General features: G+C 51.4%; 1 protein-coding gene across 2 annotated transcripts in view; it reads left to right on the forward strand.

Annotated features, from left to right (window-relative positions):
* The first annotated feature begins 8,362 nt into the window (after nucleotides 1-8,362).
* Pde9a (phosphodiesterase 9A) overlaps nucleotides 8,363-26,832 on the forward strand; it is an 87,938-nt gene continuing 69,468 nt past the window's right edge. For both annotated transcript variants that reach the window (XM_052163641.1, XM_052163642.1), the window contains exon 1: nucleotides 8,363-8,495. In XM_052163641.1, coding sequence (XP_052019601.1) covers nucleotides 8,427-8,495 — 69 coding nt within the window. In that variant the 5' untranslated portion in view covers nucleotides 8,363-8,426. The remainder of the gene's footprint in view (nucleotides 8,496-26,832) is intronic.

The raw sequence follows: 26,832 nt of genomic DNA on the forward strand, positions 1-26,832 counted from the left end.
GACCTGGTGCTCCCCACACAGAGCACCCAAAGCAAGTGCCTGGCTGAGGCAGCGGTGAGCATCGGGCATCGGGCATCGCATCCCACATCCTGGCTCCACAAAGCCCGGGAGAGGATGGAATGTTCATCTCAGCCGCCAGGGGGCACTAGACGTCTCTGCATCAGCTTAGATCCGCTGTCTCCCATCAGCCACTACAGGGTGCTTTGTGACTGCTTTTTGTTTGATTTTGTGACGAAAAATACCTCACTGCTGTAAACCATTCTGAAACGGTCCTTCCCTCCCCCACCCCTCACCCTCCAAGGAAATTCTTTTCTCCCTAGACTCAAACATTTTCTATTTCCACCGCAAGCCAATTCACCTCTGCTGGGTCTTAAAAGGCCTAGCGGATTTCCCTAGACAAGGGTCTCACACCCAGCTGGGTTGGGTCCTTCCGAGTAGCTGGCCTGGTGTCCCCTGCTGTGTCCCACAGGCATCCCTGCCTGTCCAAGCACTCAGCATAATTATCCTCCTTGACATTGCTTCCGCAGGGCTGCCAAATCCATCAGGCAAGTCCACTGAAAATGTGGGTCATTTCTTCTTTTTCAATTTTCTACTTTAAAGGGCACACTGCCTTTTATAGCCGACGAGAAATCCAGAGCAGCTTTGGGGAGAGCAGTACAGAATTTGGTGGCTTAAATATGCACTGTCATGTAAAGTTAATGGACGATATGCCGATGAAGAAGTATTCACAAACTAACATTCTAAGGGCTGCCATCTCCCCTCTATAGAAGGAGTGCATAAAAAGTCAAGAGCACACTGGACCTTACGGCAGGATAAACAGCAGAGCGTATTAACTCACTTGGAAAATAACGAGCGGCCCGGAAGCACAAGGCTGGAGTTTGCACGTGTGGACAGAGAACTGAAAGTCTCCGTCTCCCCCACCCCCTCCCCGGCCGGGTGGGAAAGGGACACCGAGTGCTTTTAATTTTGCTGAAAGTGTGTCAAAAGGCACTTGATATTTTGTGCTCATAGGGTGATGAGAAATGTATTCATTGTATGGGGTTATTTGGCAAAAAATTATAATAATAATAGTGTGTCTTCTTCACCCAACACATGGAGCTCTAGGATAAAGTCCAATGAGTGAAGGTCCTGCTAACAAGACCTGAATTTAAAACCCAGTACCTGCGTGAAAGCCGGGCGTGGAGCTGGGTGCCTGTCATTCTACCACTAGGGAGGGGGAGGCAGGGGCACCCCTGCAGCTTGAAGGCAGAAAGAAGCTAAGGAAGACATGATGTGGATCTTTGACCACCATATACTCAATGGTACCTTTCATATACATGAATATACATGAACACACACACACACACACAAAATCACATACACACTTACATATGCTCTTGCATACACACAAAATGTAAAAAATATACATTCACCTATAAGTCTATCAGTCTGTGTGTGTGTGTGTGTGTGTGTGTGTGTGTGTGTGCGCGCGCGCGCACACACACACGCTCGCGCGAGTGTGCATTTCTGTTTAGCCTAGGCTGCCCTGGATCTCCCTCTGTAGACCAGGCTGGCCTTGAACTCAGAGATTCGCCTGCCTCTGCTTCTGTCTCTCTAACGCTGAGGCTAAAAGCATGTGCCACCACCTCCTCATTTACAAATCTCATTTTCAAAATCGTTTTGTTTGTTTGTTTTTTTGGAATAGCAACATGAATCAAACATGATGGGGTGGCCCTGTAATCTCATCTGACAGGGGACAGCTGAGAGTTTGAGGTCATCTTGGGCAACACCAAAACAAGGATAGAGAAGGAGGGGGGGCAGAGAGATGGGGGAGGAGGAGAAGGGGAGGAGGAAGAAGAAAGGAAGCCATCACAAGGAGCACAGGGCATGTGCCATCACACAAGCACATCACCTTAGCAAGGGCATCCACGTCCCCAGCACCAGGGGGCTAGTTGCATACAAGAGCCCAAGGAGTCAGGGACCGGCATTGATTGACCCAGACAGGACCTGGGAGGGACTTTGTCTCGTCTGAAGTGTTTATGGCTAGCCATGATTTGTAGTGACAGGGGCTATAAAGAACAGTCACTGAGGGAGTAAAGCAAACCCAAGGTTTACACCAGTCTTTCCACAGAACATTACTGTTTAGGGCAGGTCAGGTTAAAGAGCACACGCATCCCTGTGCACGTGGATGTGTCACAGGTATATAGGAAGGGAAAAGGCAATCTTGAATATTATCCTTTGGGTGCATTCTACTTCTTTATTTTTTATTTTTACTTTTTTAAAGATTTATTTATTATATGTAAGTACACTGTAGCTTTTCTCAGACACACCAGAAGAGGGTGTCAAATCTCACTACAGATGGTTGTGAGCCTCCATGTGGTTGCCGGAAATTGAGTTCAGGACCTTCGGAAGAGTAGTCAGTGCTCTTAACCGCTGAGCCATCTCTCCAGCCCCACCTTTTTTTGTTTTTCGAGACAGGTTTCTCTGTGTAGCCCTGGCTGTCCTGGAACTCACTCTGTAGACCAGTCTGGCCTTGAACTCTGAAATCCACCTGCCTCTGCTTCCCAAGTGCTGAGATGAAAGGCGTGTGCCACCACTGCCCGGCTCAGCCCCACCTTTTTTATTATTTTTTAAGTTTTTTATCTCTGCCTCCCCAGTTCTGGGATTACAGTTGCTCAACAACACAGACACCTTTTCTCTTTCTTTGTTTCTTTCTTTGTTTCTTTCTTTTTTTCTTTCTAACATTGACACTTGGGATCAAACTCATGTCCTCTTGCTTGCAAGGCGAGCACTTTACTGGCAGAACCATCTCACCAGCCTCCCCAGCCTCCCGTGCTCTGTGCCATTTAGGCGTGGTGTTCAAAGCCATGCTTCTGTGCTAACCCCACAGATTCCTCTGAAAGACTGAGGCATCTACGCATGTGCATGCCCTAAACTCAGCCAGCGTGTGCTGCGTGTTTCCTGTCCTTCCCCAGGGACCCCACAAGGACACATCCCTAACAGTTGCTGAACACACACTTTGCTTGAGAAATTGACACAGTCCCTTCTGCCGTCCCCTTGTTCAAAGATGTAGACTAGGAAGCAGCTAGACTCTTTTCAAAGTAGTCATAAGACACACTGGATAGACTTCAGGATGGACAGACAGAAGGGCATCACGGCAGCTTGCTGTCACAATGTTCAGACCGGCCAGGGACAAGTGGGCCATTGGCCCTGGGTAAATTCAGCTGGGAAACCCCACTGGCTTTCCTCAATGCTCAAGCCTTCCTTCCCCGTCTCCCAACTTCAAGGACAGGTGCTGTCACTGAGAAGCCTGCTGTCCTGCCTCACCGTGGCTTTCTTTGCCTCTTGCTGAAACACAGGGAGCTAGTGCTGGCAAGGAAACCAGAGGCCGGAAATTGCTTCCCCGGGCCCCTGTCTTGGCCCCTCCCCCCTTCAGCTTCTATTTGAAGGCTTAATATGAAAAAGCCTAGCGGATCATTTTGACAATGACAGAGTAGGCTACACCAAAAAGACATCAGAAGGTACCAGACTCAGCTACAACTTCTGCAGGGGCTGGGGATGGAGGCCAGCGCTACCCCGGCTCCCAGGCTACCCCAGCTCCCAGGTTACCCCCTCCCTGCAACCTTCCTTGCAAACGAGAGACAAGCAGGATCCCCCACACCAGAGAAGGCCCCTCTATTTAACACCCCTTGACTGAGTCCAGTCAACGCCCCTGATGGTTTTTACTTTAACTTGATACCAAGCTAGAGAGGAGGGAACTTCCACTGAGAGGAGGCCTCCTGTAAGATGGAGCTGTAGGCAGGCCTCTGAGGCATTCATTTTCTTAATGAGTGGTTGGTGGGAGAGGGCCAAGCCAGTGGTGGTGAGGCACACTGCCCCTGGGTTTGTGGTCGTGGGTGCTATAAGAGAGCAGGCTGAGCCAGCCACGAAGAGCAAACCGGTAGGCAGGATTTCTCCGTGGTCCATTCATAGCCTCCTGCCTCCAGAATCTTGCCCTGTTTAAGTTCCTGACTTCCAGCCAGGCAGTGGTGGCACACGCCTTTAATCCCAGCACTTGGGAGGCAGAGGCAGGCAGATTTCTGAGTTCAAAGCCAGCCTGGACTACAGAGTGAGTTCCAGGATAGCCAGGGCTACACAGAGAAACCCTGTTCCTAACTTCCTTTGATGATGGACTGCTATAAGGAAGTGTAAACAAAGTAAGTTCTTTCCTCCCCATGACTGCTTTTTGGTCATGACATTTCCTCCCAGCAACAGTGTCCCTGACTAAGATGGTTACCAGCTTCCCAAAAGATCAAGACCAACCCAAGAGATAGAAGGGCCAGGTCCTGGGTCCTTCACCCAACCAGGGATCCCTAGGCCACCTGGCAGGGGCAGATAGTTTGTTCTGGTTTTGCTTCGAATCTGAGGGGCTCTGTGAGCTGCCTGCAAGTCAGGACACTAGGAGCCTCTGGAGCTGCTGTGGAAGGTGCAGAGAGGCCATCCCTTACCCAACCCTGGGGATGCTTAGGCCTGAGAGATGGCTGGTGGAAAGGAGAAATCATGGCTGCCCATGAAGGCGGTTGGCATGGAGACACTGGACATGGAAGCCAATTATTTCCCACCCCCCAGGAGGGTCGGTTCAATGAGCCAGTCTGATGGGGGTACAATGCCTTATCCTGGATGTCTTACAGGGGGTTCTGGGTGAGGTTGAATCTGATGGCTGTCACCTTCATGCTGGTGGGGTTCATCTGACCCATCAAGTGACGTAATAAAACAGAGGAGGAATGGAGACAGAGGATTCTGTTCTTCCTGCCTGCATAAGCCAGGCATTGGTGTCTACCTGCCCTTGTACTTGGGATATACGTCAGCAGCGCTCTGGGCCCTCAAGCTTCAGACTTAGAGACAGGCACCAGCACGGGTCCTCCTGGGTCTCCAGCCTGCTGTCAATCCCTTGGAGGCAGCAATGGTCCTGAACTTAGACGGGTAGTTTAACTTAACATTTTCTTTACTACAGTGACAGAGTCCCATGCATTCGAAAGAAGCCATCCTTCAGGTCTTCCCCTGTGCTGATGACAGGTTGTGCGAATCTGCCTCAGTCTCCACCATCCCCCTCAAAGCTAGGCAGAAATTGTAAACCTAAGATCCAAAGGGGGAAGTGTTAACTCCTCAATGTGTGAGTTAGGGAAATGACAGACATGTTTGATTTAAAATAATTCCAATTAATGATAGGCTTATCAGGCACACCCTGTGTTGAGGTATATGGATATGTGCTGGTTTGAATAGTCACAGCCCACATAGACTCACGCGTGTGAATGCTTGGCCCGTAGAAAGTGGCACTATTGGGAGGCGTGGCCTTGTTGGAGGAAGTGTGCACTGTGCGGGCGGGCTTTGAGGTTATGTATGCTTAAGTCTGGCCAATGTGTCTTAGTCCCCTGCCTGAGGATCAAGATGTAGAACTCTCAGCTCATTCTCCAGCATCATGTCTCCCCACACACTGCCATACTTTGCACCATGATAACAGACCAAACCTCTGAAACTGTAAGCCAGCTCCAATTGAATGTTGTTCTTTGTAAGAGTTGAGGTAGTCATGATGTCTCTCTTTACAGCAACAGAAACCCTAACTATATGTGTGTGGTGTGTGTGTATGTATATGTATGTATATCTATACATACATATATAATATATATAATATACATAATCTTCTATTGGTCCTATTTCTCTGTAGAACCCTACTCTCTTACCATTGTCCAAATGGCCATCACGCTTTGGGAAGCTATCGCCACCTCCTGGCTGACCTCCCACTTTGTACCCCTGCTGGAGAGCGCCACTATCCACTCATTAGAGCTGGTGAACCGTTAGTCAGACATGTCCCTCCTCTGCCCAACCGCCCATGAGGCTGCATCATATCGGATAGATACAGAGCAGCCTGGAGTCACCTGTGTGAGCCTCAGGAGATTGAACTGGTCTGCCCTGTAGCATCCTCCCCCCCCCATCTCCCCACCCCCACCCCCTCACCCCCTACCCCCTGAAGTGAGGCCACAGTTGGCTGGGAAGTTCTTCACTCAGGTAACCAGCTGACCAAGTGACCTGTTAAGTCCAGCTTCCATGTCCCCACATTTTTTCCCTGTTTTCTAACAACTTTTCTCCTTGGCACGAGATATTACTCAACGCCCCGTGTTTCTATTTATTCATTGAGTCTTACCTCTAAGATGCTATTTCTTCCCACCCAGGGATTTTTGGTGATTTTGCTCACCTCCATAACCTCCCCCCCCCAAACCTCCCAGTACTTGCAACAATTCTGAATTCAGAAGTCATTGGCGAAGGAGAAGCCATAGTTGGGGGGATGGGAACAGGGCAAGTGTTTGTTCCCCTTTGGGTAACAGTTGCTGCCTCGGTGACAAAATGTCTGTTCAGAAGTCTCCTGAGAGGAAAGCTGCATCATGAACTATAAGATTAGGTGTAATTGTTATTCTGATGACAGGTCTAGCCAGGCTTTGGAAGGGCCAGCCTGCCTGGTACCCAACACCCCCAGTAGGAGACATGTAGAACCACACCCTCCAAGCTGCAAGTCAGCTGCACGGATGGGGGAGGAGGGAAATGGGGTGGATGGGGGCGGGGGGGGGACGACAAATATCTGGTCTTGAAAGAACCAGTTCCAGGGGACTAGGCCAGATGACAGCAAGGTTTGGAGAAGACAGCCATTGGCCAAGTCGGCTCTCCGTGGCAGGCTGTACAGGAAGGAGCACAAGGTGGCCCTAGCAACAGGCTGCCCATCAGTTCCAATAGCGTTGGCTCATTCGACAACAAAACACCAGCTTGGTTTTCTGAGGATATCAGGTCACAGCCACAAGTCAGCGGGCTAGCTGTAACCAACCAGGGGTGTCAGACCCCATCTTAAAGCCCTGCGTGCCTTCGCCCCCAAACCCCAGTCACTTTTTAAGTCATTCTCAAGGTGTCAAGTATTGTCTCCTTCGTTGTACCTGGGGAGTGGGCAGGGCCCCCAGAAGGCCTGGGTGGATTAGAACCATCAAAGTGCTAATGAACCTTGGGGGCTACTTCCTTCTGGTGACAGTCACCAGAGTGTTCATAGCAGGCACCTCAAGCCTCCTCCATCGTCAGGATAAGGAGCCCCAGCATTCTGAGCACAAGCCAGACAGCAGCAGATGGGCAGTGTGGCTGGAAATCCACTCAAGGCAAACAATAGGCGCCTTCTCCAGCGGTTTGACAGCGGCTTCCAAGAGCAACAGGCTCAGAGCCCCTCCTCCAGCTGTCCCCACAAGGAAAGCCCCAGAGAGTTCTTTATGTCCAGAGGCTAAGGAGACCTGGGATTCTTCTCTCCCCTGGACTTACCGTGCGCCCCCACCCCCTATGGAAAATAGCAAAAGTAATGTGAGTGTTGTGGGGGCGGCGGCAGGGGAAGTGCTGCTTCTAACAGATAGTCGACTGGGCAACCTTCCCTCAGCTTAAAGGGCAGGGACGAGGCTGCACGGCCAACTCCAGGTGGAGGGAAACGGCCTTCCCGGCCCTTCCAGGAATGCACGGGCTGCTTGGGGAAGGAACTTTCCCCACTCCCGATTCAAATTAAGGGAGGGTGGCCTTTACTGCGAGGGGGGTGGGGTGGGGGAGGGGGGAGGGGAAGGGGGAGCTGATTTCCCAGCACAGTGAACCACAGTCACAGCTCTCAGCCCAGAGAGTGCTGTTGTCTGCCCCCTCCCTCCCAGCCTTTCCCCCATTATTCCAGTCTCCCAGGCTCAGGGGTGTATATAGGGGTGATCTCTGATCAAGCTAAATACATGCAGTGGCCATGTATGAAGGGGACCCTGAGAAACAGGCTGTTGAGGTGACAGGAATCAAAGGGGAAGATGGGGAGGGGAGGGAAAGGGGTCGGAGGAGGGAGGTGGGGGAGTGAAAAGAGATGGAAGAGGAGGAGGGACCCCAGGTGAGGGAGGACCAGACTGAGGTGAGGAAGAGGGAGAAAAAAAAAGGTGGCTGAGGGGGAGGCAGGGTAACGGGAAGGAAGAGAGAGAGAACGGGATAGAGGAAGGTGGGCAGAGAAAGCAGGAGGAGGTGGGAGGGAGAAAGAGGAGAGCCTGGGAGACTGGAATAATGGGGGAAAGGCTGGGAGGGAGGGGGCAGACATGAGAGAGGGAGGAGGAGAAAGGGTGGGGAGGGAAGGAACCGAGCCTGAGTGGGGAGGGGGAGAGGCGTTTGGGAGGAGCCCTGGAGAGAAAGGAGGAGGCTAGAGAAGGGGAGGGGTTGAAGAAGGGACGGGAGGGGAGAGGAGGGGATGGAAGGGCGGGGCGGGCCGGCGCCGTGGGAGGAGGGGCGTGTGAAGGCCGCGAGCTGCCAGCTCTGGTTGGCTGGCCGCCCCCGCCCCTCCCCCGCCCCTCCCCCCGCCCCCGCCCTCCCGGCGCGGCGGCCGCGGCGAGAAAGTAAGGTGAAAAAGTCCAAGTGCAGCTGCAGGCGCGATGGGGGCCGGTTCCTCAAGCTACCGGCCCAAGGCCATCTACCTGGACATCGATGGACGCATCCAGAAGGTACCCCGATCCCCCTCCCTCCGCGGCTTCCGTGCGCCCTAATAGGCGCAGGTGTCCCCACCGCGGGCTCGGAGCCCACGGACCGAGCTGATCTTGGTGGCTCGCCCCGGTAGGCACGGCAGCCTGAGGAGCAGACCCGCGGGGCAAGTCCCAGATGGAGGGTGACAGTGTTGGGGGGATCCTGCCGCTGCACTCTGTGGCCTCGCGGGGACTGAAGGGACCCGCGTTTGGCTCTGCTGTACGCTGCCCTCCCAACCAACTTGAGCCACGTAGGAGTGTGGCTCACCGCAGACCCTTTTTTGTTCGCGGCCCCTCCCCTTCTAAAGACCCTTCTGGGGACACAGAGTGCCCTTGACTTATGTTAAATTTGACAAAGGGACAATGGGCAAGCTGGCCTGGAGGAGGGTTGTCGCTTTTCCTAAAGTGCCTATGGAAACGCGTTGTGGGGAAATTGCACCCGGACTGCAACTGGACGTCTCAGGGAAGCTCGGCAGCTTGCTGTGGACCCAGCAAAGGAACCCAAGGAGGGCTGCCTGCTCGGTACGGGCCTCCTTCCTCAGGTGTGCGCTATCATAGCTCGGCTGACTGGTTTGCTTCACCAGTAGGAGAAACCCAGCCCGATCCTGGGAAAATAGAAAGTCCCAACCCTCCTCCAAAGCGGCCCCTTTGATAGGCTCGGGGACTTGGGATGGCCTGGAAGGCACCTTCAAGCATCACTGCTTAAACAGGAAGGGCAGGTGCAGGACCAGATCCAGGCTCCTGACTTCCAAAGCACTGGGGAGATTTAACAGCCTCCTCTTCCTCCCAGAGGAAGGAAGGGCTCTCTCCTCGTGTGTCTTCCTGCTTCAGTCCACAGGAGCACAGATATACAAAGCACATCTCTGTACACATACATTTCCCCCACCCCCACCCCACTAAATGAGAATCTATTAAAGCTTTTTTTTTTCATTTTTGTTTTGTTTTAATTTTGGTGCGAGGGATGGAACCCTGGGCTTCATGCATGGGAGGCAGATACTTTGTCATTAAGCCATATCTCTGGCCTTCTATGATCTCTTTAAAGAGGAAAGATGGGTGTCACCTAGCCAGCAGTGGTAGGTAGATCCTTCCTAAGATCTCCTTCAAAGTCCGCAAAGAGCTGCTCAGCAATGAACAGAAAGTAGAAGAAAGGTTCAGGAGGGCTTGATCAGACTGGTCTGTCGCTGTGAGTAAGGTGGGCTTTCCTAGTGGACATATCTGAACTTGGGTAACCTCTGGAAAGGTCACCTATAAGCCAACCCTGGAATGGGTGGGGACAGGCACCTGCACTAGGCTAGAAAGTCATGGCCCTGGGTGGAGGCAGGTCTGCTGGGGTGCTGGCTCTGCTCCTTTGGGCTCCTCTGCCTGGCATCCGTCTCTGTGAAGGGATCATCGTATCTGTTTTATAGACTGTAATGAGAGTAAATGGGAGATATAAACAGTGCTTGGAACATCGCAGAGCACAAGAGGCATTATTCTTCCCTCTGTCTATGCTTTTCATAAACATCTTTGCACTCACACCACAGAGCAGAGGCTGGAGGAGCAAGCACGCCTCCACCCTGTCACTGTGGTCAGCTCACCACTGATCCACTCTGTCTTTAGCACCGGGTGCTGAGGTGAACCTTTACCCTGGTGAGAACCAGGTCTCTGGGTCTCCCTGTGTCTGTGTCACACCCTGCTGCCCTGCACCCATCCACACTGATAGGACCTTGTACATCAATGCAAAGTGTTTCCTCTTCCTAGGCCATGGGCACCTCCTGAAAGTTCCCAGCATGCAACTGTTCCTGGCTTGCATTTACCCACTCTGTCTCCTCTCCACGGGAGGTCAAGGAGCAGGCCACTGTTGCTTCCTGAGAAAAACCTTGGGATGAGATAAGGCTGTATGTTGCTTTCTGTCATCTTGGTGAGGAACTTGCCCATGGCTCCTGCCAACTCTTCATCATCACGGTTTCAGCCAGACAAGGGAGCGACCATATTGCTAGTGCTGGCTTTTGCCAGTGTTTACCTGCCCAGCAAAGCTCAGGGAGAAGACTCCACGCCCTCTTGATCTTAGAAGGGTGGAACTCAAAGGAACCAGTGTAGCAGTTTGGCTGCCGCTGCTTGGTGCTGCTTTTGGTGTATGCAGACAATTCCAGATGCACACAGCACCCAGCTTTCTTTAATGGGGATGGCAGCAAGAATTTGGCAGGGGGGCGGGGAGGGCAGGATTCTGGTTTCTATCTCTGGGACATTTCATGTAGAAGAAGATAGGAGAGCCCAGAGGACTTGTCTTCCTGAACCCCATGTAAAATCTGCAGGGCCCTTAGGGGGGTGGACACCATGCGCCCTGAGGGTCTCACTTCTTGGGACCTGCACTTCCCATCTCTACTCGGGTTAGTAGCTGTGTCTGTTTTCTCAGCTGTGAAGCGAGGGTAGGAGTGGGCATGCTGTTGTACAGCTTAGCCGGATGAGGCAGATCAGGTAGCCAGTGTACATACCCTAAAGTTGGATGTTGGAGGCTGGGGTCCAGCATGATGGACATACTCAAGGGACTGCATTAGCCTGCATGAGCCATCACTGCCCCTCTGGCCTGGGGATGGCAAGTTCACAAATGCTAGGTGCTGTAAGTTATTTCCAGCCGGCTACCATGTCACAGAAGGACATGATGGAGTCTGCATTATCAGTGGGGCCTCGTGGATTAGCACCCTTCCTCTGTAAAGATAGGGAAATCTCCCATCGGGCAGACTGAGAAGCCTTAGGACATACTGGGTTACAATCTTCCAAATTCCCAAATAGGGGCAGTGTGGCTTGTTCGACCAAGTCTCTACATTCCTGTCCTACTGTCCCTGGGCTTGCCAGGATGCAGAGATGGGGACCAAGAGGTCCTTAGGTCGGCCGTTAAAGAAGCAGGGAGTTGAGAGCCGGATCTGCTCTCTAGAAAGGAGGCCCCCTCTATCTTTGCTCCAAGGATTCTTTTATGCCCTTTCTTAGCTTTCCACTTGAGAGGGAGAGGAGATTCATCCCCCTTCCCCAGACCTCAGTACTTGGTCCTCTATCTTATCTGCAGAGAATGGGAGCACTGAGCTTACCCACTTAGGGATGACAAGAATGAGGCACTTCGTATCAGAGAGCCAGAGAGCCCTCCTGCCTGGTAGCTTAGCCAGACCTGGGTTTGCAGACTGGTGGGGAAAAACATAAGAGGCCTTTGGGGGACCTCAGGCCAACCAGCCTTGGGTTGATTGAAAAGTCAGTGACAGGGCAGTGGGGGAAGCTCGGGGGCCTTTATTGGAGCCTGGCCCTGGTCTGGTACCGCCTCTCCTCAGTCACTCTAAACTGCCTGTGGCTTTGTGCCAGCCCATCTCTGCAGCTGGAGCCCTGGTCTTACTATGGAGACAGCTGCTTGAGTTCTGCTGAGCTGTTTCTGTTTGGAATGGGAAGAGCCACAGGCAGGGCACAGTCATAGCCTGGTTTGAGATGGTCTGTCTCTGGGGATGTGGCCGCCTGACCTTTGGCCTGCTGGAGTGCAGAGCTCAAGGTGCCAAGGCCTGCTTTGGGCTTGGCACCACGCTCCTGGGCTCCACCCAGCCTGCTCCTATCGTATCTTTATGGACCTGACAGGCTCTCACCTGCTGTCTCCACAGTGAAGGTGTCCCCTCCGCACTGAGAGTCCTCCACCCTGCATGCCCTGCTGGGTCGCTCACTGGGACTGTGGTTCCCTGCTCTCTGCTTCTCTCGAATCCTCTGCCCTGCCCAGGCCTTTTGCAGCTGCCCAGGGCCCTTGGGAACACAGCCTTCTTTCCTAGCCTGTGGCTCCATCTCGTGAGTGGTTCCAACTTTTGCTGTGTGAAGGATACACCTGCCTCAGCTTGGTCCTGTGGTGAGCATGGGGTCACCTACAATGTCCCCTGGTTCTGACTGTCCTATCATTTCCTGGGATATTTTGTCTTGCCCTTTTACGTTGGAACAGGTGGGCCTGTCCATCTAGACACACAGTGGCTATCTTGCCACTGTTTGATCTCTCTCTCTCTCTCTCCCTCTCTCTCTCTCAAGATTAATTTATTCTGTGTATATGAGTACACTGTATATGAGTACACTGTGTATATGAGTACACTGTTCTCTTCAGACACACCAGAAGAGGGCATCAGATCCCATTACAGATAGTTATGAGCCACCATGTGGTTGCTGGGAATTGAACTCAGGACCTCAGGAAGAGCAGTCAGTGCTCCTAACCGCCCAGCCACCTTTCCAGCCCCTCATCTTCTCTCACTCATATCCGCTGTCCTCTCCCTCATCAGACCAGGTTCAGAGGCTCCCCTTGGCTCTTCCTCGGCAGTTGCAGAACCCACGCGCCTCCCTATGCTGTGTTTATATCTTAGATAAACAGATAATAGGCTCAGCACCTTGAGGGTAGCGAACCAGAAGAAGAGGGGCATCCTCATCTTTCAGGGGCCCAGTGTGAAGCTAGGGAGGGATCAGGGGCCAAATGGATGGCCAGCTCTGTGTCTACCTTGACCACTAACTAGCCTGAGATAGCCCCCGGTCTCTGCCGGGATCAGAGCTGGCTGTGAAGATAAGCAACATCACCTCAACTTTCAGTTTCTCTTGCAATAAGCAAACTGCTGTTATGGGCCTGATGGGAAGCCCAGCAGGAGCATCCTAGGACAACCTGGGAAGGTCACTGAGAAACCAGAGACCAGCCCCTGGCCCCTCCTTCCATGCCCAGCTTTGATCTGACGGTCCTCTTAAGCCAAACATTCCCAAGGACCTTTGGCCTGGGGAGGATGCTACAGGCTCCGACTTCACTTGACCCTGTCAGAGGTGACTGCTGATAACGTGCAGTCCTCCGGAGACACTGGTGTTGCCCTGTGGCACAAAGAGATGGCTCTGCTCTTGATGGTTACTGAGCAGTGTCCCTGGTCCCTTGCAGCGTTTGATTCTGGTCTTGCCGACTGGGGGTGGTGGTGTCCTACTTTGGTTTCTGCGCCACGACCAAAAGGCAACTTGGAAAGGAAAGGATTCATTTGGCTTACGCTTCAGGTCACAGTCCATCTCCAAGGGAAGTCTTGGCAGGAACTGAAGCAGAAAACTACGGAGAAATGCTGCTTACTGGCTCTCCCACTCTGGTTTATGTTCTGCCTTCTGAGGGCTGGGATTAAAGGTGTACCCTACCACTCCCAACTCTGCTTGCTTTCTTATACAGTCCAGGCCTATCTGTCCATGGCACTGCTCACGGTGGGCTGGGACCTCCTACTTCAAATCAGCAATCAAAGCAATTCCCCACTAAAATGGCCACAGGCCAATCTGATCTGGCAGGTCCTTAAGACTCTCTCTCTTACTGGGTGACTCTGGGTTGTATCAGGTTGACAGTAAAAACTAACCAGGACAAAGCTGAGTGGTGGTGGCACATGCCGTGGTGTCATGTGCCTTTAGTCTCAGCACTCCGGAGGCAGAGGCAGGAGGATCTCTGAGTTCGAGGCCAACCTGGTCTGCAGAGTGAGTTCCAGGACAGCTAGGGGCTACAAGGAGACACCCTCCCCCCAAATAACCTAACAGGACAGATGTGAAAGTCATTTTCTTCTCTGGAGAAATGGGAAGGTAGTGACATTCCCACAAAGGGACTATGCAGAGGCTGAGGCTGGTGACTCACGGGGCAGGTGGAGACCTGGAAACTAGGTGATGTCCAGCTGCTCCTCAGGCCTAAGTGACCTGTTTCTCAATACCTTTCATACCTTGAGATCTGACAAGTTTGAGGGCCCAGAGGAAGCTGTGGTACATCTTGTCTCTTCCAATTCTCCCAAATCCACTCAGTCTGCCCCAAAGTGGCCCCAAACAGAAAGACAGGACCAACGACCCTAAGCTCCAGATGCTTCCATCTCTGATTTACAGAAGCCACACCTTTTGGAACAAATTCATGGCCAGAGTCCAAGGGGCCAGAGACCTCACCAGAGTGCACTGAGTGCGAGGGTCCATCTGGCCTCAAAAATGTAGAAAGCACAGCTCTGGTCCCTGGTGGAGTCCCTCAAGAGCATAGGAAGGGCATACTCAGTAGTGGGACTGACATGCAAGCCAGTGCCAGCAATGGAAGCACCTCTGGGCGTGCCAGCTGGACTCTGCTTATATGACTGACTGTCTGAGAGGCAGGTGTGCCCCGCGGCTCTTCACTGCACAAGAAAGCCCCCTCCTATCCAGTCATCAGGTCATCAGGCTGCCAGTAACCCAGAAAGCCACACCCCTGAGAGACAGGGGGTGGGGGGAAGCGATAAGGAGGACTGATAGGGAGGACTGACTGAATCACCAGGGAAACACCTCCTCGCAGGGTCCCTGCCATGCGCACAGGGCTTCAACCTCCCAGCAGTTCAGCCGCAGTCTGGAAATTCCACCCACAGAAGCTGTGCTCTGTGACCTGACCGGCTCCTAAGGCCTGAGAAGTGACCATGACCTCTGACAGCCCACAGTATGGCATCTCCTGCGTGTGCATTAGCATACCCTGAGCGCAGGCAGCTGGCATTCGTGCTGGAAGCACAGGAGTGTGCAGTTGTGGGTAACCTCTCCGTCTCACCCTGCCCACCTCTATGCCTCTTCTCCGGTCACGGTCACATGCTGGGACCATCTGTCCCAAACAGACACTCCTTGTGGCTGTTATTCTTTGCCCTTTAGACCTGCTGTCTAATTTGTTTCCAATTGCGATAAACTATATGTAACATTGTTACATGCATGTCTCTGCAGCCCTAACTTCAGCGCACAGAGCTCTGTAGCCAGCACTTTGGTCTTCTAGCACTTTCTCTAGCAGAAAAGCAGTGTGGTCTCTGTGAAACATGGGCTCTGGACCATGTCTGGGCCCTGGTACCCTCTTTCTACATCCAGTCTCCATGACTGGATGGCACCGAGGAGACTGGAAGGGAAGACAGCCTGGTCAAAGGCACAGGTGGAATAAGACACACTCACCTGGTATCCCTGGCTGTGGGCTTCAGGTTCATGTGTGTGTGTGTGTGTGTGTGTGTGTGTGTGTGTTGTGGGATGGAAGCATTGCCCAGAGGCTGAGTGATGGGTCTACAGGCAAAGCCAACTTGGCAGTAAAAAGGACTATGTAGAAGGAAGATCTCTACTCTACCACACTGCCACCTGGCCCCTTGACAAGTTCCCAGCCCCTCACTGACAGCTTCATGGGGCTGGCCAGCCTTCCACCGGGCTTTGGGAAAGCAGAGCCCACCTGTGGAGTGGTGGAAGTTGAGAATCTGTTTAGCCCAGGTCTCTGGTGTGTGGACAGGCTGTTCCTCCAAAGGAGTTTGAGCTTCTTGTGTAGAAACTACCACAAGAAATGCCCAAGGGTGGCCAAATGGGCCTGTTTATAGTCAGGTATCCAGCTGCATTTTAGTTATTTATTATTCATTTATTTATTTTGATGAAGCAATCATTGGTGGTGACCAGTTTACTCAAGCTGTCTTCCATGATGCCTTTCTCTGCAGTCGTTTCTCAAATCTCAAACACAGCCAGAAAAGTGGCACGTTTGGCATTACTGCCTAGTGAGCTTCAGTGTGTCTCAACCTGGAACTCATATTCCTAATGAGTCCATGGCCAAGGAGGCTGGGTTTTGGGACACAGCCCCAGCCCGCTGCTCACAGAGCAATGACACGCTGGTCCTGCGAGGCTAAATCAAAGCTTAGGCCGTGATTAAAGGCTTGAAGAACAGTGACTGTGTGTGCTTGGAAACATCTGAGACGGTGTGAGAGCTGACGGTGCCACCATTGCTAAATGACAGGAAAGCCACAGCTCAGAGTCTGGCCGTGGAGCAAGCCAATGACCACACTGCCTCTGGGAGTCTGTATCAGTTACCTTCCCATTGCTGTGACAAAATACCAGGGCCAAGGCAACTTATAGAAAGAAGGGTTTATCTGGCTTACGAGTCCAGAGAGCTGAGAGTCTGTTGTGGAGGGGCATGGCCGGGCGAGCAGCAGGCATGGTGGCAGGAGCTAGGTGCAGTTCACACCTGGAACTGGGTCACACCTGGAACTGGGTCACACCTGGAACTGGGTCACACCTGGAACTGGGTCACACCTGGAACTAACTAGTTCACCCTCTGGAACTGCAAGCCTGAAGCTAGTGGTGGCAGTGCAGGACCATAAACTCTAAAAGTCACCCTATTGGCATATTTTCACCATCAGCTCCACCAACTAGGGATCAAGTATCTAAACACCCTAGATGATGGGTGACATCTTATTCGAACAACCACAGTCTATAGGACAAGTTCTCTTCTGGGCCCCTGTGTCTAGACTGAGCCCCTCAAAGCCAGTGTGGGAGGTGATATTGTCTGCGTCATCATCGCTAAGGCAAATGGAGTCATTGATGGAGGAGTCCCCGAGGCAGCAGGGGTGGATCCGTCACTTCTTGGCTGTAATGACAGAAATACCATGACCAAAGCAGCTGAGAGGAGAAAGGGAGCTTGTCTTAGCGCACAGGGGGCTTCAGCATAGAAACTGAGTCCTGGAGGTCGAAGGTCCAAGGTCATAGTGTCTCAAGGCTGGTTCCTCCTGAGGCCTCTTTCCTTGGCCTGCGGGCAATATGTTCCTGGGTCCTTACATGGACGCCCTTCTGTACGTGCGTGTCTGTGCCCTGCTCGCTTCCTGGAAGGTTATCAGTTGTGTTAGATCTCTCCAACATTCTCACCCAGGACAGCTGTGACTCTGTCACCTTGTGAAGCCCTCATCTCTGGAACTCAGTCTAGAGTGCCGGCAGTGTAGGGGTTTGAGGGAGACACAATCCAGCTCCCAGGGTCTCTTTGGAGAAGTAGAAACAAGTGCTTCCCTTTCTGTCTCCCAGCTTCTGGAGTCCTAAGTGACAAAAGGAATGGACACAGGTCACCAGAGTTATTATGGTGACCCCTCCAGCCTCCCATCTGTGCTGGCTTCCTTGCTACCTTGTGTTCCGGCCTGCCCATGCCTGCTTCTCCACATCCTGAGACAGACGCCTTCCCACTCAGGACATCTCCCTACATTCACTTCTCTCTCCACCCTCTTGGCTCAGAGGGCTGGATAAGGAAACTGCAAATATCTAGAATGTTTTGCAGGCAAAGAGGTTCTGGGGAGCCCTCCCCCAAGCCCCCAGATGCCTACTAGCCTATTGGGCCTAACTATTCAGATACCAAATCTGTAGAAGAGGGGGGCTATCTATTGGTATCAAAAGGAAGAGATGGTGACACTCCTGGCAGGCAGAATGGAGGGACCAGTGTGAACTTGGTCCTCAACTGGACAGGTGGGTGGAGCACAGTACCTTGAGCGGGGGTTTAAATTATACTGAAAGCAATATATACTAACACTGGCTATATGGGCGTAGGGTGACATTTGAGGGACCCAGGCTACAAAGCCATCATTAGCTCTTCACTAGAAGGAAAGATCTGCCTGACCTTCAGACATGTTATGAGAGCTCTAGTCACCGGAGTTTCTGTTTGAGGTCCTAGACCCTCCGCTCCCAGCAGGTGTCCCATACCAGCCACACTTGAGCCTTCTTCAGAGCCTCGATAGCACCACTTCTCTGAATCCACCTGTTTCTTCTCTGGCCGTCATCCATGCAGCCCGGCCGTCTACCTGCCCCAAGAGGACCGTGAAAACTGTCTGCCTCTGTTTCTGCACTCATTGACTAAACAGCATCTCCCACTGTGGCTCTGCTGAAAGCACTCTCCTTCCTTATCATTCCCACTGGAACTAGTAATGGTGGGATCAATGGCTGCCTGTCATCCTCAGCCTTCTATCATGGTATCTAAGAAGGAAAGTTTCTAGAGGTTTCCATCATGACCACTGAGCACCATCACTTTGGCCCATGGAGAGCGTAGGGTATCACGGTGGGCATCTCGTCATCCTAGGTTAGAGTTGCTCACCTCCTGGAGGGCAGGAAGCAGAGAACAGGCTGAAATGAGGCTGAGTTCCAGTGTCCATTCAAGGGCATACCACAGGTGACCTCCTTCCACCAATGAGGCAGCATCTGCTAAAGGTTCTGCCACTTCCCAATGCCTTCATCAGCTGGGGACAAGCCTTTAGCCGGTGGGAAACACTTGAAAAGCCATAGCCTTGCCTGAGATCTCAAAGCTCTCTGCTGAGTCTTGGGGAGTTTGAGGGCTGCAAAGGATTCTCTCTGTATCTTCATACTGCTCCGTTCTCGGGTGCTGTCTTGAAGCCAGGATTCTAGGGGCAACCTGGTGGAAGAAGGCCACGAGATTGTCACTAGGAAAGCCCCAGCAATGTCACCCACAAGCCAGTCCTCTGCCCTGAGTTCTGCACATCACATTCCTCGGTCTTTTGATCTTGTCTTCTCTCTTTCCAGTTAGCGCCTGTGATTCATTATTTATAGTGGTGACATTGGCTTCAGACACTAAAAGTGTTAAAAGGAAAAAAAGAAGAAGAAGCAAAGTGACCCAGAGCTTTGACAAGAGAGACAAGTATATCAAACATGATAGACAAATCCAAGCAGAGGATCCTGAGACCGGCAGGGCAGGCAGGGACCCAGGTCCTGGAGTCTGCTAGCAGCCAGGGAACCTGGGGAGTTGAAGGAGGTTCAGCAGGTTGGAGTGGTCTTGCCTTGCTTCCCAAAGTGGGATTCCCATAGACACCAGCCTCTTCTACTGGTGAGAGTTTTGGGGTTATAGCCCATCAGAGAGATAAGTATAGCATCTGCTTGTGAGCATTGCTTGATGTACCCAACATCCATATCTTCCTGGGTGTTAGAGTACACACTCTGTGTGGTGAAAAACACATACCTATTGTCCCAAGCTCAGGGTCAGAGTTGGCATGGGACCAGGAACCCTGATGCTAGACTCCTTTTGCAGTGTAATTGGGTCTTTCTAGGGTGATATAGTCCCCCAGCCCCAACATCTTGGGCTCAGGGATAAAATTGTAAGCAGGTGGAGTTGGCATTGTTCCCACCCAGGTGGTAGGGAAGTCTTGGTACACTACCTCAGAACTATGTCTTCCATCAACTGGATGGGTGTGTCTGGATATGAGTCCTCAAAGGCCCATGTGTTAGAGGCTTGGTCTCCAGCCTGGGACAACATTGGGAGGTGGAGGGACCATGGGGGAGATGGAGTGAGTCTAATGGGGGTGTTTAGGGTGTTGGAGGTGTGTGCTCTCAAAGAAGATGTTGGGAACTGGCACCCTCCATTTTCTTCCTTTCATGTCATCTCTATAAGGTGAGCAATAATGCATCTCACTGCCCCACAAGGATGCTGTGTTACTGCTGGCCAACTGCAGAGTAGAAACGCCAAACCGCAAGGCAAACCATACATCCCCTTAGTAAGCTGACGGTCCTGGCTCCAGGAAGGGAAAATCGGCTCACAAATGAGAGCTGGATCTCTCATTTCATGATCTCTCCAGGGACGTGGGGTTGGTGGGGGAGGGAAGGGCAGGATGTCTTGGGGCTGCTCTTTGTATATGCAGAACACTCTGGACTTGGCTGCTCCCCTTCGTGTGCTCAATGCACTGTGGGCTCGCTCAGCTCACAGCTGCCATTGGCAGGAGTCGCTGGATCCCACTTCCTGCGGGACATCACTCTGTCTGTAGATTGCCCTTCATTTCTTTCCCTTGCCCTTGTTGTGTGGCTTTGGGAAAATTGCTTAACTCTACGAGCCTTTAGAGTCTGCAGAATAAGAGTGTCCACTCTGGACTGGGTGCTTTGGGGAGCAGAAGTACCATGTGTTTCAGTAAATGGTGAAAAGAGGGGACCACCACCACCCCTGCCCATGAGATGTCCGCTTCCACACCAAGACCCCATGGGGGGGGGGCGGGGGGGATTGTTTTTAGCTTTCTTCTGTGCATGTATCATGTTGTGTTTGTCTTAAGAAGCAACCTTTACATTAAAAGTTATACCATGAAACACAAGGGAAAAGTAATGTCGATTGTGAGCTTGGAAGTCAGGCCAGTGGGCAGTAGGCTGAGCAGTGGTGGGGCCAGAGGGCAGGTGCTGGAACCCTGTGGGGCTAGGAGTGGGGAGCTGAGGCTGTGGCTCACCGTCCTTCTACTTCAGCTCACGTGTGATCTTGCCCCTAGAACCAAGCCCCCCTCCTCCAGAGATAATTTCAGTAATAGGTCTGGAACACAGTAATAAATGGAAATTTCTATTATTATTTCATACTCTTTTTCAAACACAATGACCAGAAAAACATCTCCTGCATTAGAAAGGGAAATGAGGCCTAATGCAGTGTTTATTTTAGCAAACAAAACAGCATGATTGCCTGCTGGTTAGCTGTAACCATCTTGGGTGTGACGTCATTGCTAAGCACTCCGAAGCAAGAGACAGCACAGGAAGAACAAAGTGCTGAAATTTACATGTAGAATTTATAATTGGGGGTGAGATTCAAATATGGATGGGCGATGGGTAGATGGATGGATGGGTAGACAGATAGATGGGTCAATGGATAGATGTAAGGTGGATGATAGGTAGGTGAATAGATAAGTAGTATTAGGCTACTTGGTAGATGAAGGGTTGGAGATATGGTAGACCAGATGGATGAGTGATGGCTGGTGGCTAAGTGGGTGGATGGAAATATACATGATAAGATGGGTGTGGATGGAGATATAGGTATTAGTATAGGTAGCGGGTGGGTAGATGGGGAGTTGGATGATGGATGATAGAAAGTTGGATGAATGGATGAGGGAAAGTTGGATGATGGATAATGGGGAGTTGGATGATGGGGAGTTGGATGAATGGATAATGGGGAGATGGATGATGGGAAATGGATGAATGGATGATGGGAGTTGGATGATGGATGATGGGAATTGGATACATGAATGATGGGGAGTTGGGTGATGGATGATGGAGAGCTGGATAAATGGATGATAGGGAGTTGGATGTATGGATGGTGGGGAGTTGGATGAATGGATGATGGGAAATAGATGAATGGATGATGGGGAGTTAGATGTATGGATGGTGGGGAGTTGGATGAATGGATGATGGGAAATGGATGAATGGATGATGGGGAGTTAGATGATGGATGATGAGAAGTTGGATGCCTGGATGGTGGGGAATGGATGAATGGATGATGGGGAGTTGGATGAATGGATGAGTGGATGGATAGACAGATAAGATGAATGATGGACAGAGATGTAGGTCCTAGGATGGATAATGCATAGATGGATGGATAGATGATTCATGGATGGATAAATGGATAAATGGATAGGTGTTAAGACAAATAAATGGATGGACAGACAATACATAGATAGCTTACAATGTCTTCTTTGGTAAACAAGTTTCTATTTGGAGATAGAATATGCAGTTTTGGCTCTAGTCTCGATATTAAATATTTTCGTGTTAAACACTTATTTCTCAGGTACTGTAAAGGCAGTAGAACACATGCACACACATGTATGCATGCATGCACACATGAGCACACACCTTTTAATCCCTCCAAACATGTGAAGGCAGTGCCCTTGTCCTAAAGTTGGCTGTTCTGGAAGGTGGCCCAGCTGGTTTTCCCAGCAACCAGCCTGAGAGGCTCTGGCAGCTTTGGGGATGGGCAGAGCCCGACAAGCCCACAGAGGCTTATGTAAAGGCTTAATAGCTGGCAAAAGCTTTAGAAAATGAATCAGTCTGTGATGGACAAAGTAAAAAGACCGTGAATTGGTTTGTTCTCCACAGAGGAAGGAGCTAAATCAATACTCACTCCAAGGATGTAGCGTTAAATACCAGCAGGTGAGAGTCGGGCAGACCTAGACCGTGCGTCCATCCTGGGTGGGACACATGCCGCAGAACTGGGACCCCTTCTTCCCCATAGAGAGCAACTGAAGCAGCTTCAGACACCACCAGTTGATCCTGCATCCCAGGCTCTGAGACACGAAACTCAAGTTTGCATCAGAACCAGTACCTACTCCATCCTTCCGTATCTGTGCCGCTGATAATACTTTAGGCTCCTGAGGTCCATGTACTCTGCCTCTGTCTTGGGAATTGTCTCTGCCCCGATAGCTCTTGATAATACTGGTGGTGGCAGTGTTGACAGAGCTATTATTATACAGCATAAAACCAGGGGACACAAAATGTGCTCTGGTGGTCCTCGTTGAGAATAGGGGCTTGGAGGCTGGTGGGGCCTGTACCCTGTGCCTATGCCTATGGGCTTGTCTAGGCCTGTGGGAAGGACCTCCCCTCTAGAGCCTGCTTGCTGAACTAGGGGAGACCTCAACCCTCCGGGAAGGAGCTCAGACTGCCTGCCATGGTTGGGATACTGCTGACTCTCAGTCCACACACTGATGGAAACTCCCAGAAACCCTGGCCAGCATGCTGAGGCCACATGTCCTTGGTGTCTGTCTGTTGCTTGTGAAATTCTGTCTGTTGCTTGTGAAATGGTCTTCCCTCCCCCCCCCCCCCACCTTCTCCTTTTCCCTCTTGCTCCAGCCTGCTCACTCCGGCCCTGGCTCGCTCCAGCCCATAGGTTTTTTTGTTGTTGTTGTTGTTGTTTGGTTTTTTTGTTTGTTTGTTTTTTTTTTATTTGTTTCTCATTACGAATGATTGTGAGCCATCCTGTGGTTGCTGGGATTTGAACTCATGACCTCCAAAAGTGCAGTCAGTGCTCTTAACAGCTAAGCCATCTCACCAACCCGTGAAATGGTCTTTGGGGTGCTAAGATTTCTGGGTTTAAGTGATCCATCCTGTAGTCAGAGTTGCCACTCTGCCAGCCATTTGGTTGATATGAAAAGCTCTCCACCGGCACAGGTAAGTCCTCACAGCATGCCTGTAGCCAAGGTAGAATGGTCTTCGCTTTCTGTCAGGAGAACCAGAGCCTCCGCAGGGCTAAGACATCTGCGCTGCTCAAGCCGTCTTGAATCCATGCGCTGGATTTCTCTCTTCTTGCTTTCCTGCCACATATGTCCTTGGGCCAGTGTATAACCTCTGCAGCGGAGCAGAGCAATCCTGAAGATTTGAGACAGCCAGGAGAGCACAAGCTGTAGCCAGTCCTGGGCCTTCTGAGGTGGGGCACAGCCATCCACAGACACTCAGTCCCAGAATCCTCTGCTACTAAACCATCCTTGCTGCTAGGACCTCACCCTCCTCAGCCCTAATGACTGGGCAGAAGTTTCTCCAGTCTCCAAAACGGAACCATTTTTCTTCTCACAGACGTGTACACAAGCCTAATATTTAAAGCAGATATAAGCCATTAAGCACCATGTCTGAAATATCACTTATTTTGCAAGCCACGTTTCTAGCACTCAGAATAGTATTAGCAGCAATAAGGAAGGAAATGTGTGGCCTTGTGTTTGGAATTGGGGACCCAAGTGGCAACTGTAGCCTCGTGTCAGCCTTGGGGTTGCTTTGCCTGCGTGTGTCATGGCAGCTCTCAAATCAAGATAACCCCCTGTCCCATGAAGTTGTACTAAAATGATCCTGGCTGTTTAATTCTTCAAGCCTGGAGAGACCTGAATCCCTGTGGACAATGGCCTGTGACTCACCGGGAGAGTCACCTGGGACACTTGGGTCTCTGGAACATTGAACATGTATGTGGGAGCTCTGAGGCATGGGCCCACAGGGTTCCCTCTCTGGATTCAGTCCGACCATTAGGAACCTTGGTGCTCCCTTTGCTCTGAACGCTCTCAAGGTCACTAGCCACGCGCTGTCTCAAGGCCTTCTGTCTTGGTAAAACCACACTCACCTCCTGCTTGCCTTCCTGAGGAACCACCAACCTTGCTTTGGTGTCTGTGCCTTCTACCCCTGAGAGCCTCTCCAATGCCTCTCTTCCCTTCTGATTTTCTCTGGGTCCCTCCTGCTCACACAGCCTCCACGACCAGCCATATGCTATTTAAGTCCCAACCTCCATCCGCTGGATAGCTGTTTAATTTTCTTTTTGTTCTTGGCTTCGAGCCAAGGAATTTTCATTCCGAATTAAAATGGAGTAGAGAGACCCTTTCTCCTCGCTTGAGACTTTTATACATACGGATAAAATCTCTTCTCACACCTGCTCCTTCGTCAGAGACTAGCCTCGGCTGTGGGAGCGAGATAACTTTTTCCTTGGTTATGAGAGCCCCCACGTATTCGTGGTAGAAGGCTGGGGAAATGCAGAGGATTATCAGGAAGAAAATAAAAGAGTCCATTATCCCGCCACCCAAGGAGCCGCTGTCACTACAGCGGTTACAGGGACCTCGGTTACAGGGTGCTCATGCAGGTGTGCATGTGTGTGCACATGCATGCCTGCATGGGTGCATGGGTGTCTTTCGTGCCCACAGCTGTGCCTGTTGCTTTTTTTCCCCTCCACACAGCTTCCCATTGTTGCCTTAAACGGCCTTCAGAGGAACCATTTGAACGTGTCTGAACGCATCGGTAGCATTCTGTCTGGAGATGCACTCAACTGAAACCATCGCACCGTTTATGAGACCCATATGGTTTTCATTTCCATGTGTTTGTGGTAAACTGTTCCATAGGAGCTTCCCCAACTGCTGGCGAGGTGCTGTGCTGAGCAGTGGGGGTGGGTGGGAATCCAGGAGGTGACCTGGTTTCCTGGGACAGCTGGATGAGCTAATCCTCGGGCTCATTGGAATGGTGTCTGGCCAGCGTGAGGTCAAAGCTCTTACTGTTACGGTCATTGCTCCCTGGAAGTAGGATTTTGAGTCAAGGGACGTACACCTTACTTAACAGAGTTAGGTACTCTAGAGTTGCGAGGAAACCCATTTCCTAGCTGGCATCTTCCGTAACACCTCGGGACCCATATGTAGTGTTATCCCCATTCTTGAGGACTATGGTGGCTTTATAGGAAACTGTTGAGAGTACACAGTGGGATCAGGGTTCCCTGCACCCAGTTTCCCAGCACAGCATCTTACAAACACCCCACCCTCCATAATAACACATCCTAGGTGCCAAGAGTGTCGTGGTTCACCTAGGGTTCTCCTCATTCCTGGACCCAACTTGTTCCACACGTATCACCTCCCGTGAGGTTCTCTTCTCAGCCACCATAGCATCCCATCACCTCGGGCATCCCTAGCCTAGCACACACTGTCTGCTGCCCTCACCCACCGGTTCCCATCCAAATACCAAACAAACCTCTGTTCCCCCTGAGATAGGTACCGATGATCAGCCTAAGGACCGATTCCAACCAACCTGTGAATTGGGTTAACTCACGTAGCATAGTGTGGCCCACGCCAAAGCAGCCACATGACGGAAAGTCTCACTCAGCATGGATAGCACCTTCCCCATAGCAGCCCCGACAGAGCCCCATCTCTGTTAACCATCTACCTCCTGTGCTGTAACCCCTGTATACAGCTGGCCCGACCATCACTCAGGAGGGGGCAGGCTCATCCCTGACGGTCTGATGACCTTCCAGCTTTCTATAAGAGTCTTAATAGGCCAGCTCTGGAGGGTTTCTTGTGATTACAGCTGCCCTGATTTCAAGGCACCAACACCAGGACAGTCTTGGAGAACAGTGTTCTACAGGATGGGGTGTGGCAAGAATGTCTGACAGGCGCCCCAGAAAGTGCGGGTGGTCCCCACCAGGGGACCTACTTTTTGCTACCAATTCAATGGTCATTAGTATTTGCTTTGATCCCTTGGGGCCAGTATGATTGACTTCTGACCCCATCGCCTCCTTGACATAGTCTCAATGAGTGCCACAAACAAAAGACTCTTCAAATGGTTAATCTGCTCTTCGAGGGTCTGTGTGTGTGTGTGTGTGTGTGTGTGTGTGTGTGTGCACTGAGGTAGAGGACTGTGGAAATCCAGCAGCAGGAGAAATGAGCACTATAGGGTCCCAGCACCCTGGGCTGTTGTCCTCTACAGTAGCTGTGAAGCCTCTGAGAGAGGGTGGGGCATAGACGACAGAATTCCTATGAAGAGGGTTTTCCTGGAGATTTGTTACTCTGAGTTCAAAGAAACTTGGTGAAAATTTGTGCTAAGGCGATTGACTGAAAAATGTCTACCACCAGGGTTATGGTAACTATGACACATGAAAAGCTGTATGTTTTCCCCGCAGCCAGCTCCTCAGTGGGACTTCCCCAGCATGAGGTTTAAAAAATAGTTTTTTTTTTTTTTTTAAAAAAACGGGCTTTCAGCGATATGGAGAGGAGACTCATGCCACCCCGGTTCCCACCCAGCCTAGCAGGATGGGGTATCTTAATGGAGCGTAGCTGGACCACAGAGGAAGTTCCCAGGCACTGCAGGTCCCCGGGGGTAGGGGTGGGGGCGCTTGCTGTGGGGCTGCAGCTAAGACTAAGTTTGGTTTGGGTTTTTCTTCCCAGCCTGTCAACTCAGCCCAAACCTCAATTGCTGTTTGATTATCGAATTTGCCCCCGGGGCCTGGGAGAATTTCCTAACTGTAGAACCACACTGGCCTGTGTTAGAAACACACAGTTTCTAGTGGTTGCTGGCTTAAGGCCAATCTGCATAA

The sequence above is a fragment of the Apodemus sylvaticus genome, chromosome 19 (genome assembly GCF_947179515.1).
Source record: "Apodemus sylvaticus chromosome 19, mApoSyl1.1, whole genome shotgun sequence".
Classification (NCBI taxonomy): domain Eukaryota; kingdom Metazoa; phylum Chordata; class Mammalia; order Rodentia; family Muridae; genus Apodemus; species Apodemus sylvaticus.